Genomic DNA, 20,090 nt, shown 5'->3' on the forward strand with positions numbered 1-20,090 from the left:
CCCCCCCCCCCCCCCCCGCCAGGGTTCTCCCTGTGAATGCTGCCTCTCTGGGACACACTTGGAGATGAGCAACTAACCTCCGCACTGTTTCCATGCTGTAAGTCCATGGGCTGTTTATCCCTGCCTTTTCTCCAAGAGCAGCACAATGCCCTTAGAACTTTCTCAGAGCCAAGCTCAGTGACCTTTAAAACTCTAGTCTTTAAGCCCTGCTGGCTGTAAGAATTCTTGAAATTTGGGCTCTCTCACTTTCCAAGCCAGTTGTTATGGGAATTCATTTTTTCTGTGTGCTCCTCTGTGTGTTAGCTTGTCTCTCTTCCTGTCCACTGCAGCAGCCACAATCCATTTCTTTCCCAAGCCATGTCTTCACACTTCCCACCTTCTTTGATGTGGCCTCTTCTCTGCCTTTTGTTCTGCCTATTTTCAGATTGATTTCGGGGGTATTTAGGATTATTTGATAGTTATCTAGTTGTATTAGTGGGAGTAGGCAACCCGAGGGCCCTCTTACTCCTCCACAACCATCTTACCCTCTGTTCAAAGAAAAAGTCTGGTGGCATTTTTAATGCTCTTTAAATTTAGAGCATACTAATCAATGATTTATTTATTTGTGATCAATATTTGTATGCTTTAACATGGTATAAGATAACTTTGGAAGGCTTTATATTTAAATACATTTACTTAAGCTAAACTTTTCTTTTAAAAATGCTAGTGAATATATATTTGTAATGGTTTTTTTTTTTTTTTAAAGATTTTATTTATTTATTTGAGAGAGAGAATGAGAGACAGCACAAGAGGGAAGAGGGTCAGAGGGAGAAGCAGACCCCCCGCTGAGCAGGGAGCCCTATGCGGGACTCGATCCCGGGACTCCAGGATCATGACCTGAGCTGAAGGCAGCCGCTTAACCAACTGAGCCACCCAGGCGCCCCTGTAATGGTTTCTTAAATTTTGATTTAAGAGGTGGATTAATAATAGAGATATGAGTGACTGTTGACTCTGCCACAAATCTGCCCCTGCAGTCTTTGAACTTTCATTCTTTCCAACCTGCTGTGGTGTTTGATACAGTGTTTTATATTTGATTCTTTTCTCTTGCTTCCACTTTGTGTTTATAATTTTACTCCTTTTTTTTTTTTTTAAGATTTTATTTATTTATTTGAGAGAGCGTGAAAGTGAGAGAGTACAAGGAGGGGGAGAAGCAGGCTTCTTGCTGAGCAGGAAACCTGATGCAGGGCTCAATCCCAGGATCCTGGGATCATGACCTGACCCAAAGGCAGATGCTTAACTGACTGAGCCTCCCAGGAGCCCCAAATTTTATTCCTATTTGTTAGATTCGTTTTTTTGTATCTCACTTCTAATCCCTCATCAAAGCTCTAGTTTGGATCTATCCAGTTGATGCTCTTAGATTTTTCTGCCTTTTTCACATAGTATACCTGCCCTAGTTGTATTCCTGAAACCCAACTCATTACCTTGGCCAGGATGCAGTATTCCGTAGAGAGAAACGAGGTATGGATCTTGCCAGAACCTGACTTCCTTTTGTGGTTCCAGTGTTTTACAGATTTCTGGAAGTCAGACATTTCAGTTAGATTAAAAGGTAAATTACATAATAGCTATGTAACCAGTTAGAAATCATAATGAAAAAAAAATCCCGTGCACAATAGCATTAAGAACAAACTTACTAATGAATTGGTATATCTTTATGTTTTACAGTTTTTAATTATCCAGCCCCTTTTCTGAGTGCCGGGTACTACACAATTCTTTAGGAAAAGAGAGAGGATAATTCTTTCTAAAAGATCAGAAATCTCCTGAAGAGCTAGAAATGCCAATGAATCACTGAAAATACGTTGCAAATTGCTGTGAACTTAAAACTAATCTAAATAGTTTATTAATTAAAAAAAAGACTAACAGAGACTGATAAAAGTAGGGAACTGGGCTGGGGGCACCTGGGTGGCTCAGTTGGTTAAGCGGCTGCCTGGCTCAGGTCATGATCCCAGGGTCCTGGGAATGAACCCCACAGAGGGCTCCCTGCCCAGTGGGGTGTCTGGTTCTCCCTCTCTCTGCCCCTCCCCCTGCTCCTGTGTATGTGCCTACTCTCTTGCTCTCTGTCTCAAATAAATAAAATCTTTTAAAAAGTAGAGAACTGAATGAAATTTGTAACACTCCTAATTACAAAATAACACATGTACACACAAAAAATATGTGGCAAAAAGTACTCTCAGTTTTATGTACAGAGTGGTGTGAAACCTTATGAGACCTAACTCTGCCTAGGTTTCAAGGTTAGAGCTTCCCGGTTTACTTCAGGAAGAGTGGGTTACGTGGCATGAGGTAGTATGTACACATACACAGAAACAGAAGAGAGTGATCTTGTAAGAGAGATAACAAGCACTTTGGAATTAAGACTAGAGCAATGGAGGAGGAGCACTAAAGTTGAGATGTTAGAGTGTTAAGGTTCTTGGTGTAATTTCATGGCATTGGAGTGTAAGAAGATAAAATTAGGGGAATACCTAAAGTAAAGGAAAAATGTGAGTAGATGAGAAGATGTGGAGGCAGCATTTTTGGGAAAGAAGTTGAATATGTTATCATGGAATTAGATTTTCAGAGCTTGATGTGTAAAGCTTTGGGAGTGATTGGTTAATACAGAAAAAATTAAAAACTTGTTATTTTCCTTTAATCCAGAGACATTTCATCTGAGTTGTGGGATCATTTGTAGGGGTTTTTCAAACTTAACCCTCTTCATTCTGATATACCTTACTCTTTGGTCTCATCCTCTAGCCCCTGCTTGGTCTCCCACTTTCCCACTCTACCAGCTTTAGGTGCTAAATGAGAATTCAACCCTGACCTGTTCTTTTTTGTTTCCTTTTTCTTTTAAAGAAAAAGCTCCTATCTTTGATTAGTTTGTTAACTTTGGGAGTTCTCCTCATGTCCAGTTTTGCATTCTCTGTGTTTAAAAAAAAAAATATATGTGTGTGTATATATATACATATGTGTATGCATACACACTTCTTGTTAAGTCAACAAATAATTACTAAGCTTTAGGCATTAAGAATATGGCAGTGAAGGAAGGAAAAGGAAAAAGGAAAAAAAATAGTTGCGCTCACTGACATTCCTTTATATTTTTATTTGCTCCTTTCTCCTGTAGCTAGGAGTTAATATTTATTAAAGAGATGGGCATTCTTGTAATTACTCCTCTAAACAATCATTTGAATTTTTCTTCTTTTATTATTCCTCTTTGAGAAATAGAAATACTGAGGCAAAGTACATTATAGTTAGAAAGCATATCTGTTAAGAGCCCAAACTCTTAAGCCACTCTGCTATATTCCTTCTGATTTTTAAAGTTAATATTACTCAGAAATGCTAAGAAGGATAGCTTTTTGTAATACATTATTAGAAGAGAAAGCAGACTAATGAACCAACTTGCTCTTACTGATGAACCTTTTATACTCTGTCCCATTGAGCACATAATTCATTTTTGGTGTAAATTATCCTTCTCTCTCTTTAGTATTTGAAATTTTTTTTTTTTAAAGATTTTATTTATTTATTTGAGAGAGAATGAGAGAGAGCACATGAGAGGGGGGAGGGTCAGAGGGAGAAGCAGACCCCCTGCTGAGCAGGGAGCCCGATGCGGGACTCGATCCCGGGACTCCAGGATCATGACCTGAGCCGAAGGCAGTCGCTTAACCAACTGAGCCACCCAGGCGCCCAGTATTTGAAATTTTTTAGATTAGTATTTCCAAAAGGTTACCACTTCCTCATTTCTTGTGTCTTAATGCTGCCTGTTTCCTATTTGGGCCATCTTGTAGTGTGAATTGATTTGTATCTTGGAGGATCAATTTTATTTTGGCATTCTTTTTATTCAATAAAGTAGGTAAAAAATCTTTCTCATTTATAGTTGACCTTTGAACAACATGGGAGTTAGGGGTGCAACTCCTCTCGTAGTTGAAAATCTGCATATAACTTTTGACTACCCCAATACTTAACTACTATTAGCCTACTGTTGACCAGAATCCTTACCAGTAAGATAGTCTAACACAAATTTTGTATATGTTTTCTGTACTGTATTCTTACAGTAAAGTAAGCTAGAGACAAAGTGTTATTAGGAAAATCGTAAGAGAAGATACATTTATAGAACTGTTCTGTATCGAAAAAAATCCATGTGTAAATGAACTTAATGCACTTCATACCTGTGTTGTTCAAGGGTCAATTGTATAGGCTACATTTTACTGGGAAGAGAGATTAGAACTTTGTTTTCTTTCTTTTTTTCTTTTTTTTAAAGATTTTATTTATTTATTTGAGACAGAATGAGAGAGACAGAGAGCACATGAGAGGGGGGAGGGTCAGAGGGAGAAGCAGGCTCCCTGCCGAGCAGGGAGCCCGATGCGGAACTTGATCCAGGGACTCCAGGATCATGACCTGAGCCGAAGGCAGTCGCTTAACCAACTGAGCCACCCAGGCGCCCTAGAACTTTGTTTTCTTGATTAAATGCTACTTAAATTCTGTATAGTATGAAGTATATATTGATGTGTGTTAATACTGGACAACATTTTTTCCCTTAATATCTTTAATTTGCAATTATAAACAAAGGTAGCAATCATAATTCTAGTAAAAATAGTAAATGAATATCTTCCTCTATTTTGGTACAGGGTAGTACTTACCAATTGTTGAAAAGCAGTTTTAGAAATAATATAATTGTCATTTTAGTCATTGCTTTGTAAATCGTGTGTGTGTGTGTGTGTATGCCTGCAGATATATATACACACACATTCACTGCTAAGAGATTCTCTCTCTCTTTTTTTTTTTTTTTTTTTAAAAATTTTACTTATTTGCACGTGCACGAGAGAGGCAGGGAGAGGGACAAGCAGACTCTGCGCTTAGCGTTGGAACCCAGTGCAGAGCTCGATCCCATGACCCCAAGATCATAACCTGATCCAAAATCAAGAGTCGGCTCCTTAACCGACTGAACCACCCAGGTGCCCCCACTGCTAAGAGATTCTTTAAGATAACTCAGATAATTAGGAATGATAAAAGGGTCTGAATTAGATTGTATTATGTCTTTACAGAATGATTTTTCTGATTAAAATAGGATCTTGTACTATGCAGGTGAAAATGCATGTAATTGGAAAGAAACTACAGATACTTCTCTTTAACCTTTGTTCTTCATTCAGGTAATAAGAATTTATAAAACAGAGTTTTATGCTAGGAAATGAACAGAGTAGCAGTTATATTCTGCATTTTTCTTCCTCTCATCATTTGTGGCAGTGAGTGCAGGACAAACAGATGGAGATACCAAATATTTAAGTAGAAAGGGCATTGTTCCTCTGTATCTGTGAGTACACATGCACTCTTGCATACATGTTCTTAAATCCACATAAAATTATAAGATTGTCCAGAGAAAAAGATATTACAATATATGGACATAAATTAGCATATGCTGAAAACATTAAACTGCTTGATAAGCTATTTAATTTTTTTTTTTTAAGTACACTTTATTTTTAAGAGCAGTTTTAGGATCACAGCAAAATTGAGCAAAAGACACAGGAACTTCCTAGCCCTTTTGTCCCCACGTACATACAGCCTCCCCAGGATCAGTATCTTGCATCAGAATAGTACATCTGTTCAGTCAGGGTACCTACACTGACACATCATTATCCTCCAAAGTCCATAGTTTACATTAGGGTTCACTCTTGGTGTTGTATATTCCATGGGTTTTGATAAATGTATAATGACATATCCATTTTTATAATATCATATAGAAAACTTTCACTGACCTAAAATTCCTCTGTACTCTGTCTTTTCATCCCTCCTGCCCCCTAACTTCTGGCAAATACTGATCTTTTTTACTGTTTTCATAGTCCTGCCTTTTTCAGAACACTGTGTCGTTGAAATCATATAATATGTAACAGTTTCAGATTGACTTCTTTCAGTTAGTACCATGCATTTATGATAGCTAATTTCTTTTTAGGGCTGAGTAATATTTCATTGTCTGCATATACCACAGTTTGTTTATTCACCTTCTGTAAGACAGTTTGGTTGCTTCCATGTTTTGACAGTTATGAATGAAGCTGCTAAAAATACCTATATGCAGGTTTTTATATGGAGATGTTTTCATCTCCTTTGGATAAATACCTTAGGAGCATGGACTGCTGGATCATGTTTTAAGAGTATGTTTAGTTTCGTAAGAAACTGCCAAATTGTCTTCCAGAGTTGTTGTATCATTTTACATTCTTGTTGCTTCACATCCTCACCAGCATTTGGTTATGTCAGTGTTCTGGATTTTTGCCATTCTAGTTGGTGTGTAGCAGTATCTCACTGTTTTGTTTTGTTTTAATTTGCAGTTCCCTAGTGACATAAGATGTTTGAGTATTTTTTTGTATGTTTATTGCCATGTGTGTATCTTCTTCATTGAGGTATTGGTTCAGAAATTATGCCCATATTTTAATAGGTTGGTTGTTTTCTTATTGTTGGGGTTTAAGAATTCTTTGTATATTTTGAGTGACACTTCAGAAGTTAGAAAGACAAAAATATTTTTGCAAATATTATTTCCCAGTTCGTGAGTTGTCTTCTCATTCTCATGATAGTGTCTTTTGCAGAGGAGAATTTTAAAATTCTTTTGAAGTCCAGTTTGTCAAAAATTTTTTCATAGCTTTGACTTTGGTGTTGTATCTAAAAAGTCCTCATCATACCCAAGGTCATCTAGATTTTCTCCTATGTTATTTTCTAAGGGTTATATACTTTTGAGTTTACATTTAGGTCTTTTATCCATTTTGAGTTAACTTTGTGATGAATATAAGATCTGTGTTTAAGGGTTTTTGTTTTTTGTTTTTTGCATGTTGATGTCTCGTTCCATATGTTGAAAAGACTGTCTTTTATCCATAATATTATCTTTGCTCCTTTGTCAAAGGTCGATTGACTATTTGTGAGGGTCTATTTCCAGTCTCTCTATTCTGTTCTATTGATCTGTTTTGTTTTTTGGTACAGTCTTGATTACTATAGTTTTATAGTAAGTTGGGTAGTGTCATTCTTCCAACTTTGTTCTTCTCTCTTAACACTGTGTTGATTATTCTGGGTCGTTTTGCCTTCCCTATAAACTTTAACATCAGTTTGTGATATACACAAAATAATTTGCTGGGATTATTATTATTATTATTAATCCCATTTGATTGGGATTGTGTTGCATCTATAGATCAATTTGGGAAGGATTGATGTCTTGACAATATTGAGTCTTCTTATCTGGGAATGTGAAATAGGTATCCATTTATTTAGTTCTTGGATTTTGTTCATCAGAGTTTTACAATTTTCCTTATATAGGTCTTGTGCATATTTTGTTGGATTTATACCTGTTTTCTCTTTTTTTAGTGCCAAGGTAAATGTCATTGTGTTAATTTCAAATTCCAGTGATTCGTTGTTTGCTTATATAAAAGGTATTTTATATTTTAACCTTATATCCTGCATCCCTACTGTAATTGCTTATTAGTTCCAGGAGGATGGGGTTTTTTTGGGGGGCTGGGGGCCCTCTTCTTTCAGATTTTCTGCATAGACAGTTGTGTAATCTGTGTACAAGGAAAGCTTGATTTCTTCTTTCCCAGTCTGTATACCTTTTATTTCCTTTTCTTGTCTTAATGCGTTTGCTTGGACTTGAGGATAGTGCTGAAAAGGAATGGTAAGAGGGAGTTGTTCTTGTTTTGTTCCTGTTCTTAGTGGGAAAGTTTCTAGTTTCTCACAGTTATGTAGGTTGTTAGCTGTAGGATTTTTATAGATGTTCTTTATCAAGTTGAAGAAGCTCTCCTCTATTTTACTTGCTGAGAGTTTTTATTAAAATCACAGATGTGTGTTGGATTTTGTGAAAATGCTTTCTTTTCATTTATTGATACCACCATGTGATTTTTCTTCTTTGCCTCTTGATGTGTGATGGGTTACATTGTTTGATTTTCATATGTTAGTAATTGTGCATACCTGGGGTAAATCCCGTTTAGTTGTGGTGTACAGTTCTTTTAATACATTTAAAATTCTTGACTGGCTAATATTTTGCTGAGGATTTTTACATCTTTGTGAGAGATACTGCTCTGCAGTTTTCTTGTAATGTCTTTGTTTGGTTTTGGTATTAGGATAATGTCCTCATAGAATGAATTAGGAAGTATTTCCTCTACTTACATCTTCTGGTAGATATTGTACAGAATTTGTGTAACTTCTTCCCCAAATGTTTGGTAGAATTCATTACTGAACCCATCTGGGTCTGGTGTTTTTTTGTCTTGGAAGGCTATTATTAATTCGGTTTCTTAAATAAAATAGGACTATTCAGATTTTTTGCAGGTAGTATCTTTCAGGGAATTTGTCTGTTTCATCTAAGTTAATAAAATTTGTGGGAATAGTTCACAGCATACCTTTTTTTAATGTCATGGGATTCTGTAATGGTATTTCTTCTTTGATTTCTCATTTTAGTAATTTGTGTCTTGTCTCCTTTTTTTCCTTAATTAGCCTGCCTAGAGGTTAATGATTTTTTTTTTATCTTTTGGAAAAAACTTTTGGTTTCAGTTATTTTCATTGTTGATTTACTGTTTTCAACTTCTTTGATTTCTGCCCTAATTGTTATTTTTCTTCTGCTTGCTTTTGCTCTTTTTCTAGTTTCCTAAGACGAAAGCTTATTCAATGATTGATTTTAGATTTTTTCTTTTCTATTGTATGCATTCAATGCTATAAATTTTTCTCTAAGCACTGCTTTTGCTGCACCTGTAAATTTTATTAAGTTGTATTTTAATATTCATTTAGCTCAATATTTTAAAATTTCTATTGAAATTTCTTTGACTTGTGTTGTTTGATCTCCAAGTGTTTTGGGATTATTCAGCTTTCTTTCTGGTGATGATTTCTAATTTCATTGTAGTGTGAAGCATACACTGTATGATTTTTATTCTTTCAAATTTGTTAATGGCTCATAATATGGTCTGTCTGATCAGTGCTCTAAGTGAAGTTGAGAAGAATGTGAATTCTGCTGTTAATAGATGAAGTAGTCTATAGATAGTGTCAATTATACCCAGTTGATTGGTGAAGTTATTGGGTTTACCTATGTCCTTAACTGATCTACTTCCTAGTTTTGCCATTTAAAAAAAAAATCTCTTAGAATTTTTACAAAATGAGGGAAACAGCTCTCTTGCACTTTATTTTGAGAGAGAACTGATTGGAGAAATGGAAGAAGAAGTAATCAGGTCAGTGTAGAGAACAAAATTCCTCATCATGGGAAATGTATTTGATATTAGAAAAACATCCAGAGAGAGGTGGGGGTGGGGGAAAGAGGAAGGGATGTTCTTTTATGTAGAGTATCTTCAAAACCAGGCTAACTCTGAAAAAATGGGGAATTTTCATTCTTGAAAATAAAAATTAACACAATGCCTAGCATGTAGGCAGTATTCAGTAGATACTTATTTAATTAATGTTGGCATTCTGAATATTAAGAAAAAAAGGAAATCTAAGTGGTTACAGAGCAATACCAGTTTAAGGAAGATGACCTATAAAAACAGAATAGATTCATATGTGGCCAAGGAGGATTTATAAAATTGAGAGAACATAGGAATAATGTTAGGATGGCTTCTGAAAAATACTAAGGATAAATAAGGCTTTTAAAGCTATGATTAGAACAAAATAATTAGATTAAGAGTTGGCATAATGTTAAGGGAAAGACTGGAACTCATCATTTATTTATATCTTCTCCACTGAGGGAAATATTTCTAAAGCTGTACAGAGTACACAGGCAAAATGTACAGATTTTTAAGACAAAGTTGGATGTGCTCAGTAAAATAAGACACTCAGTGAGAAAAGTGAGTAGAGAATAAGAATGCACCAGATTATTTTTCTTAAGTAAAATATCCATGAATTGAAAATTTCAAAATCTTGCAGATGTCCCCAAATCATCATTAGACATCTAGGTATATGGTCTAAAAGCCTGGTGTGGACTTTCTTTTCAAAGCAAGGTGGTTACAGGCTAGAGCAGAAAGGGTGTACTGATGTGTTCTACCTTTAAAGGTGTATTGGTATAAAGCTAAAACTGTAATACTTTAAATAGCGTAAAGATATAGTGAGTATATTTTTATACTTAACTAATTCAACATATACTGGTAAGAGGAGTGTATATTGGCACGGTATTTTTAGGGAGAAATTTGGCAGTAAAAATTGTATGAATGTTTTATAAATGTTCATCACAAGGAATCTGTCCTACAAATATGTTTGTGTAGTTGAGGAAGGATAGATGAGAGCATTGTATACAGTAGTAAAAAATTAGAGACATGCTAAATTTTCACTAAAGAATGGTTTAAATACTTTTTTTAAAGTACTTTTATTTTTTATTTATTTATTTATTTTAAAGATTTTATTTATTTATTTGACAGAGAAAGACACAGCGAGAGAGGGAACACAAGCAGGGGGAGGGTCAGAGGGAGAAGCAGACTCCCTGCCGAGCAGGGAGCCCAATGCGGGACTCGATCCAGGGACTCCAGGATCATGACCTGAGCCGAAGGCAGTCGCTTAACCAACTGAGCCACCCAGGCGCCCCTTTAAAATACTTTTAAATGATCACTTTAAAGCATATACGTATTAAAAAGCAATAAATGAAACAAATGAGGTAGAATGTCCACAGTGCTTTCCTGAGTGAAAAATACAAGTTGCATGGGGATATGTAAACCATTCCATCTTTGTGTTTCTTATATAAAGTTTTGTAAGCTTGTATGTTTATAAGAATTAGGTAATATGAATCTTCTGACTTTGTTTTTTCCAGATTGTTTTGGTTCTTATAGTTCATTTTCTTTTCCTATTTATTTGAGAATTATTTCAGTAATTTCTACAAAAAATTCTGGTTGGATTTCAAAGAAAAGTGTTAATTTGCATGCAACATTTACCCCCAGTTTTTACTATGCTGTCTCTTTTTAGTCAGTCCTCTTCTCCCCCCCAACCTCTAACAACCACTGATCTGTTCTTTGTCTTTGTACTTTTCCATAATATCTCATAAATGGAATTATATAGTATGTATATAGTCTATGCACTTGAGATTCATCAATATTGTGGCATGTATCAATCAGTAGCAGCCTTCCTTTTAATTGTTTGAAAGTATTTAATTGTGTGGATGTACTAGTCATTTGCTTTAGGCCATTTTGGGGGATGTTACCTGTTTTTGGGAATTATGAATAAAGCTGCTTATAAACATTTGAATATATGTTTTTGTATGAATGTAAGCTTTCTTTTCACTTGGACGAATACCTAGGAGAGACATTGCTCAGTCATGGTTAATGTATATATAATTTTTTAAGGAACTGCCAACCTTTTTTCGAAAGTATATGCTATTTTTCATTCCCTTTAGCCATATGTGAAATTTCCTGTTGTTCTGTCTCCTCACCAACACTTGAAATGGTCTTTTTAATTTTAGTCATTCTAAACTCACACACAACCCCAAGATCACAACTTGAGCTGAAAGGAAGAGTTGGAGGCTTTAATCGACTCTGCCACTGAGTGCCCCTCCTTTGCTTTCTTTTTTACTCTCTTGATAGCGTCCTTGGATGCACAGAAGTTTCTGATTTTTTTTTTAACATTTATTTGAGAGACAGAGCACGAGTGTGCTTGCGAGCAGGGGAGGGGCAGAAAGAGAGGAGAGAGAATCCCAGGTAGACTCCCCACTGAGTGCGGAACCTACTGGGGGCTTGATCCCATGACCCATGAGATCAGGACCTGGACCGAAACCAAGAGCCGGACGCTCAACTGACTGAGCCACCCAGGTGCTCCCACAAGTTTCTGATTTTGATGAAGTCCATCTTATCTATTTTTTCTTTTGCTGCCTATGCTTTTGGTGTCATATGTAAGAAATTAATGCCACGTAGAGTGTCATGAAGCTTTTGCTCTATGTTTTCTGGAAAAGAGTTTTAGCTCTTACGTTTAGGTGTTTGATCTGTTTTGAGCTCATTTTTATATATGGTGTATGGTCATGGTACAGCTCCATTATTTTGTGTGTGAATGTCTACTCTTCCTAGTATCATTTGTTTAAAAGACTGTCCTTTCCATGTTGCATGGTCTTGGCATCCTTGTGAAGATTCATTTGACAGTATATGTGAGGGTTTATTTCTGGGATCTTTTCCATTGTTCCTTGTTTGACTTAATGCCAGAAACATAGTCTTTATTATTGTCACTTTGTGGTAAGTTTTGAAATCAGGAAGTATGAGACCTCCAACTTTGGTCTTCTTTTTCAATATTGTTTTGGCTTTTAAGAGTCTCTTGAGATTCCAAACAAATTTTGGATGGAATTTTCTATTTCTGCAGAAATGTAATTGGGATATTGATAGCAATTGCATTGAATCTGTACATTGTTTTGGATAGTGTTGATCTCTTAACAATAAGTTTTCCTATTCATGAACAGTGGATGTCTTTCCATTTATTGGTGTCTTCTTTCATTTCTTTCAGCAGTGTTTTGTAGTTTTCAGTGTACAGGTCTTTCACCCTGGTTATTTATTTTTTACTACTATGTTTTTAAACTTTTTTTTTTTTTTAAGATTTTTTATTTAGTTCAGAGAGAATGAGAGACAGAGCAGGGGAAGGGACAGAAGGAGAGGGATAAGCAGACTCCTCGCTGAGCAGGGAGCCCGATGTGGGACTTGATCCCGGGACCTTGAGATCATGACCTGAGCTCAAGGCAGACATTTAACCAACTGAACCACCCAGGTGCCCTGGTTGTTTATTTTTAATTATTTTATTCTTTCTGATAGTATTACAAGTGGAAAATTTTCCTTTATTTCCTTTTTGATTTGTTCATTTATAGTGTACAAAAACACAACCAAACTTTTTGTATTACTTTTTGTATCCTGCACCACTGATACATTTATTAGTTCTAATAAACACAATTGATTTTTGTATGTTATTTGCACCCTGCAACTTTTCTTTACTAGTATTTTGTTGCTGTTGATGCTCTGAGATTTTCTGTATATAAACTATTATGCCATCTGTGAATGGAGATAACTTAATTCTTTTCTGTTTGGATGTAATTCGTAACTCTTTCTTGCCTAATTGTCTCTTGTCTCTTGTCTTTTGCTAGAACATACAGTGATCATTTTCAAGGTGTGGTGAAAATGGACATTATTGTTTTCTTCCTGATTTTGGGCGGGGAGAAAGCTTTTATTTTAGTCTTTCACCATTGATGAAGCTACCTATGTATTCTTCATAAGGGCCCTTTATCATATTAAGAAAGTTCCCTTTTTAGTTTTTAAAATGTTTTTATTATGAAAGAGTATTTGGCTTTTTGGTTTCCCTTGAGATTTTGCCAGATGCTTTCTGTCGTAAATTGAGATGGTCATGTAGTTCATTTTCCTTTCTTTCTATTAATGTATTAAATTGACCAATGTTTTTAAGTTGAACCACTCTTGCATTCCAGGAATAAATCCCACTTGCCCATGGCATATATTACATTCGGTATGTAGTTGGATTCTGTTTGCTAGGTTTTTGTTTTTGTTTTTAGGATTTTTACATCAGTATCATCTGTTCAGATTTTCTATTTTTCTTGAGCCAGTTTTGGCAATTTGTGTGTTTCTAGGAATTTGTTCATTTAACAATGGGTTATGTAATTTATTGGCATAGAGCTGTCCATTCTAATAATCGTTTTATTTCTGTAAGGTGGATAGCAATATTCCGACTTTCATTTGTGAGGTGATGGATATGTTAATTAATTTGATGGGGAGAAGTCCTTCACAATGTATACATGTATCAAATCATCACATACACTTTAAATATTGCACAACTTTGTCAATTATACCTCAGTAAAGCTGGAAATAAAATAATTGTCTTTTTTTTTTTAATTAACAGGATTGACTTTGAGGTTATTTAAAAGGTTTTGAGTTGTACAGCACTTGATTCTTTTGCTGCATTGTGGAAAGACCTCTTCAGCAATGATTACTTCAGAGCTACCAGTGTTACAGTAAGTATTACAGTTTTCTTATTTTTTTTAAATGACATTTTTGTATATGAAATGCATAGGTTTTCTGATAGTTGAGCACAATGTCTGAAATCAAACACCTGTTAGATTGTATAATTACTTTGTGCATGGCCCTTGCTATCATAATATCAATATTTTTGTGGTATTGAGTGAAGATGTTACTCTCCTTATCAGGCGTCAGCACGCTGTGACCCATAGACCAAATCTGGCATGCTGCTTGTTTTTTATAAATGAAGGGTTATTGGTACAGAGCCATTTTTATTCTTTTACAAATTGTTTGACTGCTTTTGTGCTACAAGTTGTTATAGAGAATGAATTGCCTGCGAAGTGTAAATATTTTGTTGGGCCATTTACAGAAGTTTATAAACTCCTATCCTATATCATACTGTTTCTCCAACACATACCCTCCCACTTCCCCCACCTTCTTTTCCTGAGATTGTGATTGTTGGACCATTCTGGTTCCATTAGCATTTCTGGTAGCATCTCATTAGATTTGTTGGAGTTGTAGGACGGATCTAGAATTGGGTCTTATTTTGTATTCTTTGGGAAATACAATCAGTGTAGTAGCAGATACTTTCCCTTTTGTAGGTTTCATCAAGATGCAAATTAGGAATCTGCATACTGTGATCCTGTATGAGAACAGTGGTTTAGATATAATGAAAGTGATCAACAGTTTATGGAATTATTTATATTTTTATTGCCCCAGTTCATTTATATACCTCTTTCCCAAGAGATTGCAGGCACCTTTTAATTAGTTTCCTGGCCTTGTGTTTTTCCTTCTGTCTGAATTTCTTGACCTGTTTGAAAAACTATCAATACCTATCCTCCTTCCCCCTCCAAATATAGAAGATAAAATGTAAGCCCTTTCTAATTAATTAACTCATGTATCTTAATACTTCTTAATTTAAAGAATTTTGGAGGTCTTCGTGTAATATTTTCTTTCTTTCTTTCTTTTAATCTTTGTCCTGCCAGCAGTCCTGCTCTTACCTGGCAAGCTCAGTAATCCTATAGGTCTTAGCTGATGTGTCATGCCTCCAGCACAACTTTTCTTTTCCCTTAAAGTTGGGGTAGGTTTCCTTCTGTGGTCCTGTAATGTTCTTTGCTTTTCTTCTAGCACCATACTTAACATAATGTTTTATAACCCTTGTTTCTAACTAAACTGCACTTTTTTATCTTATACTATTAGGTATTAGATTAGGCCCATTAGAAATATCTTTGATTAAATACGGAACAGAGGTTGTATTTAAATACATGTTGTGTTTAAAGAGAAGTTGTATCGACACAATAGTATTTAACATCATTTTTTGGTAACTGAATTTTTTTCATTAAAATGTAAACCTGTATTATGATTATGGGTAATAGATAGTGGTGATCTGTTAGGTGGGTAAATGAACTTTACTTTCCTTCTGTCAGTGGGAGATTTTACTCTCGGTCATTTGAGATCTAAGGAACATTTATTGGGGGCATACATTTCTCTCAGGATTTTGACATATATTTTAGCAGCATATGTTACCTTTAATCCAGCCAGCCAGCAATACCATGTCTGCATTGTAATGAAAGGAAATACATTTCTCAGTATTTGTAAACTTCAGGTTCCATCATTTGTAAAGTGAAGACAGTATATGAGAAATTGATCTCAGTGCACCTGGGTGGCTCAGGCGGTTGAGTGTCTGACTCTTGATCTCAGTTCTTGATCTCAGGGTTGTGAGTCCTAGCCCCGTGTTGGGCTCCGTGCTGGGCGTGGAGCCTACTTCAAAAAAAGAGGGAGAAAAGAAATTGATTCTCTACAGTCTCCTCAAAAACAAAAATATTTTGACCCATCAGTTCTTAATGTTTAATTCAGTAATGATTATTATAGGTAGACACAAGAAAGGTAATTCCAGTGAGTGACCTTTTTTTTTTTAAATTTTTTTTGTGACCTTGTTTTTTCTTTTTTTTTTTTTAAAGATTTTTATTTATTTATTGAGGGGGAGAGAGAATGATAGAGAGCATGAGAGGGAGGAGGGTCAGAGGGAGAAGCAGACTCCCTGCTGAGCAGGGAGCCCGATGCGGGACTCGATCCCGGGACTCCAGGATCATGACCTGAGCCGAAGGCAGTCGCTTAACCAACTGAGCCACCCAGGCACCCGACCTTGTTATTTCTTAGCTTACTTAGATATTATTATCACTGATGAATTTGTCACCTTAATGATGTTTACTATTAGGCACTGTAAAATATTATCAGTTACCACATATTTTTATATTCTGCTACATAGTACAGTATCTGAAGATATGTTAGGTTCTGGGGCAAAAGAGCATGTAGTAGAGATTCAGTCCGTGTTGTCCTGAAGCTTATATAAATAGGTATTAATGAAATAATCACAAATATATAGATCTGCCATTATGGGTACTAGGAAGGTACATTAGAGAATTTTGTGAGAATTTTACCACATGCCTTGATTTAGTCTACTTTTCTATGGAAAAGACAGTTGAGCTTAACTCTGAAGCAGAGGAAAGGTTTGGAAAGAAGAAGAGATAGGGTATTAATTTCAGGTTGAAGGAATGGCATGTACAGAGACCCTGAGTTAAGAGGAATCATGGTATGTTTGAGAGACTGAAATAAAGCTGTTCTTCCTCTTTTTTCTTTATTCAGGGTTGGGATGGAGAGTGACATGAGATTAAGGCTTGTGAGTAGAGTGGGGCTATATCATACAGGGACCTGCCTAAATGATATTAGGAATTTTGAGTTTTTCTTTGTAGGGACAGGAAGAAGTCACTTTAGGATTTTAAGAATGGAAGAGATGCATGGGAGAGATTTAGAAAATCACTCTCAGAGTAGTATAGTGATTATTTGGGAGGGGCACCAGTAGAAGCAAGGAGACCTATTAGGAGGAGGATATTGCAGTATGCAAGCCAGTTATGTTGACAACTTGAACTGGAGTGATTACAGTGCAAATGGAGAGAGATAGAATTTAGAGAGTTTTAGGGAATAAAAATTCATTCTTATAAGATTTGATCTTGTTCTTCCATTTTCTTAACTTCTGTCTAGTAGTATTATAAATGTGAACATTAGCCATTGGTAGGGTTTTTGTAGTTTTTTTGCAGCAGTTGGTCAAAGTTTGAATTTTTGATCAAGCATTCTGTGTCTGTTCTAGAGAGAAATTTGTTACTATGTAATAAGAGTTACTGTATAAGGACAATTGTTTTAGCTCTTTAATAGTTTAAAGCTAAAGATAATCTAAGTGCTCACTGATAGGGAAGTAATTAAATAAATTTCATATGTATGATGAAGAGTACTATTCCAGAATTCTTTGTACTTGTAGGGAAGATTCCTATTAATTAAAAATTTTAAAACTGAAATAGAGTTAGAAGAAGAAAGTAAAACAAATAAGCAAATAAATCATATTTTGATATATATTTTTATGTGTAAAAATATAAATAATTATGGCAGGGTAGTGGTCAAACTGTTATTCTTCAGATTGGGATTCAGAGTTAGGGAGGGTGTGATAATATGAAACTCTTCCTTGTATTCTTATATCCTCTCTATTGCTTGAAGTAAAAAAGATTATATATGTATTCTTGTATATTCTAATAAACACACATACACACATGTACTAATTGTAATGTATTAGTAATTTGTTGGTAATAGCCATCACCTTTTAAACTGGCTGCAGTTGGCAGAATTAGAAAATAAATTATACCTTTCTCTTTTATCAGTAAAGTGTAGTGCTCAAGGATAAATTATTTTCATGAATGGGTTACATATTATATGCTAAAACAAACATGTTCCTATAGTTGCTTTCTGACTTAAAGCATCAAAAGCACTAGTAGATTCTGTCCACACAAGAGAAAAAGAAAACATAGTATTTGCAGTCTAGTATCTTGACATGGAGATAGAGAATTCAGGTTTACCTTGAAATCTAAGTGGACTGTGCCACTTACTAGGTATGTGACTATGGACAAGATTATCATATTTTCAGATCTTTCATTTGTTTGTATTGATATAATATGTTTTCTTATGAGGTTTTTGTCCATGTTTATTGTAGATAATGTATATAAATAGCACACAGTATATGTAAACATAATCTGTTTGGTCTAAATTGAGGAAAAATGCAGTATGATTTATTATTCTTTAGTGGAGATGAATAAGATGAACTAGATCAGGAATTGACTACTACTAGTGGCTCAGATTCCTGCTTTTCTGAATATTATTGGACTGCAGACATGTCCATTCACTTACATATTATTTATGGCTGCATTCAGGCTATGATGGTAGAGTTGAATAGTAGACAGACTTGAAGACCCCCAAGCCTAATATATTTACTGTGTAGCCTGGACTAGATCAATATTATTTATAATTTTAATTTTATTTTTTAAAAATTTTATAAAAACTTTCATTCCAGTATAATGAATATACATTGTTATAGTAGTTTCAGGGTAAAATATAGTGATTCAATGCTTTGTGAATCCCTTGACTGATTTTTATAGACATACTTATTTTTACTGCTTCCTACTTTTATTACTCTTGCTTTATGGTATTTCCTTTCCAGTCAGAAAGTCCCCTTTAACATTTCTTGTAAGGCTGGTGTAGTTGTCATGAACTACTTTAACTTTTGTGTGTCTAGGAAACTCTTTATTTCTCCTTGTATTCTGAATGATAGCCTTGCTGGATCGAGTATTCTTGATTACAGGTCTTTTCCCTTCAGCACTTCAGCACTTCCCTTCAGCACTTCCTTTCAATGGCACATACTTTGGTCTGCAAAGTTTCTGATGAAAAATCAGCCGATTGCCTGATGGGGTTTTCCTTGTATGTAATTGTTTCCTTTTCTCCTGCTGCTTTTAAAATGCTCTCTTTATCACTACTTTTTACCAGTTTAATTACTATGTGTCTTGGTGGGCACCTCCTTGGGTTGATTTTTTGGGGGGCCCTCTGTACCTCCTGGATGTGGATTTTTGTTTCCTTCCCCATGTTCAGGAATCTTTCGCTATTACTTTTTCAGATAAGTTTTATTCCCCCTTTTCTCTCCTTTCTTTTTCTGGGATCCCTATAATGCAAATGTTATGCTTATTGGTATCACTGAGTTCCTTATGTCTTTTTTTTTTTTTTTAAAGATTTTATTTATTAATTTGTCAGAGAGAGAGTGAGAGTGCACAAGCAGGGGGAGTGGCAGGCAGAGGGAGAAGCAGGCTCCCTGCTGAGCAAGGAGCCTGATGCTGGACTCTATCCCAGGACCTCAGGATCATGACCTGAGCTGAAGGCAGATGCTTAACCAACTGAGCCATCCAGGCATCCTGCTTGAGTCTGTTTCCATTTATTATTATTATTTTCTCTCTCCTGTTCAGCTTCATTGCTTTTCATTAGTCTGTCCTCCAGTTTGCTGATACATTTGCTTCCTCTAGTCTACTGTTTATTCCCTCTAGTGTATTTTTAGTTTCAATTATTGAGTTCTTCATCTCTCTGATTGGTTCTTTTTTATATTTTCTATCTCTTTGTTAAGGCTCTCTTTGAGGTCCTCTACTCCTTTTTCAAATCCAGTGAGTATCTTTATGACTGTTACTTTAAATCTTCTCTCAGTTATATTACCTCCATTTCATTTTAGGTCTCTAGCTGTGATTTTGTCCTGTTCTTTTATTTGGGACATATTCCTCTGTCTCCTCATTTTTTTCTAACTCTCTGTGTCTTATGTTTTGTCTCTGTGTTTTAGGAAAGTCAGCTACATCTCCTCCTATTGAGTTCCCTACTGTGCAGTGTCCCCTGTTCACCCAAACCTTTGGTTTCAGGGGTGTCTCCTGTGAGTGTTTTATGCAGCTTGCTTTTGTGGCTGAGCTGCATTTGCCTTCAGTCTGGTCCTCTGTAATGGCTCTTTCTGCCTGTTGTGGGCAGGGTTTGGTTCTTTGTTATTAGTGTGCCTGTCTGGGTGGTCTTGAGATTTAGTTAGGTCAGGACAGGCATTTGCCAGAGCTGCAGTAGCACCAAACTGCAGGGTACTCTCCCTGTGTTGACCCATGAGAAACTTTCATTGGTGGGGAGTGCCTGCGTCAGACCAGCTGTCTGCCTCCAGCCCATTGCCTGGACTGCAGTCAAACTGGTATGTTGATTTTCTTCCCCTTTACCCAGGGCAGGAGTCATGTTAGTCCCTGTTGGGACTGCTTGCACATTTCCCTGCCT

At 35.8% G+C, this 20,090-nt stretch overlaps 1 protein-coding gene across 2 annotated transcripts in view; it reads left to right on the forward strand.

Annotated features, from left to right (window-relative positions):
• STAG1 (stromal antigen 1) overlaps nt 1–20,090 on the forward strand; it is a 415,261-nt gene that overhangs the window by 96,940 nt on the left and 298,231 nt on the right. The window contains exon 2 of one of the 2 annotated variants that reach the window (XM_021678881.2): nt 13,813–13,924. In XM_021678881.2, coding sequence (XP_021534556.1) covers nt 13,896–13,924 — 29 coding nt within the window. In that variant the 5' untranslated portion in view covers nt 13,813–13,895. Of the gene's footprint in view, nt 1–13,812; nt 13,925–20,090 lie in introns of those variants that run through there. The other variant, XM_044920415.1, reaches the window with a different exon arrangement.

The sequence above is a fragment of the Neomonachus schauinslandi genome, chromosome 1 (assembly GCF_002201575.2).
Source record: "Neomonachus schauinslandi chromosome 1, ASM220157v2, whole genome shotgun sequence".
In the NCBI taxonomy this organism is placed as follows: Eukaryota; Metazoa; Chordata; class Mammalia; order Carnivora; family Phocidae; genus Neomonachus; species Neomonachus schauinslandi.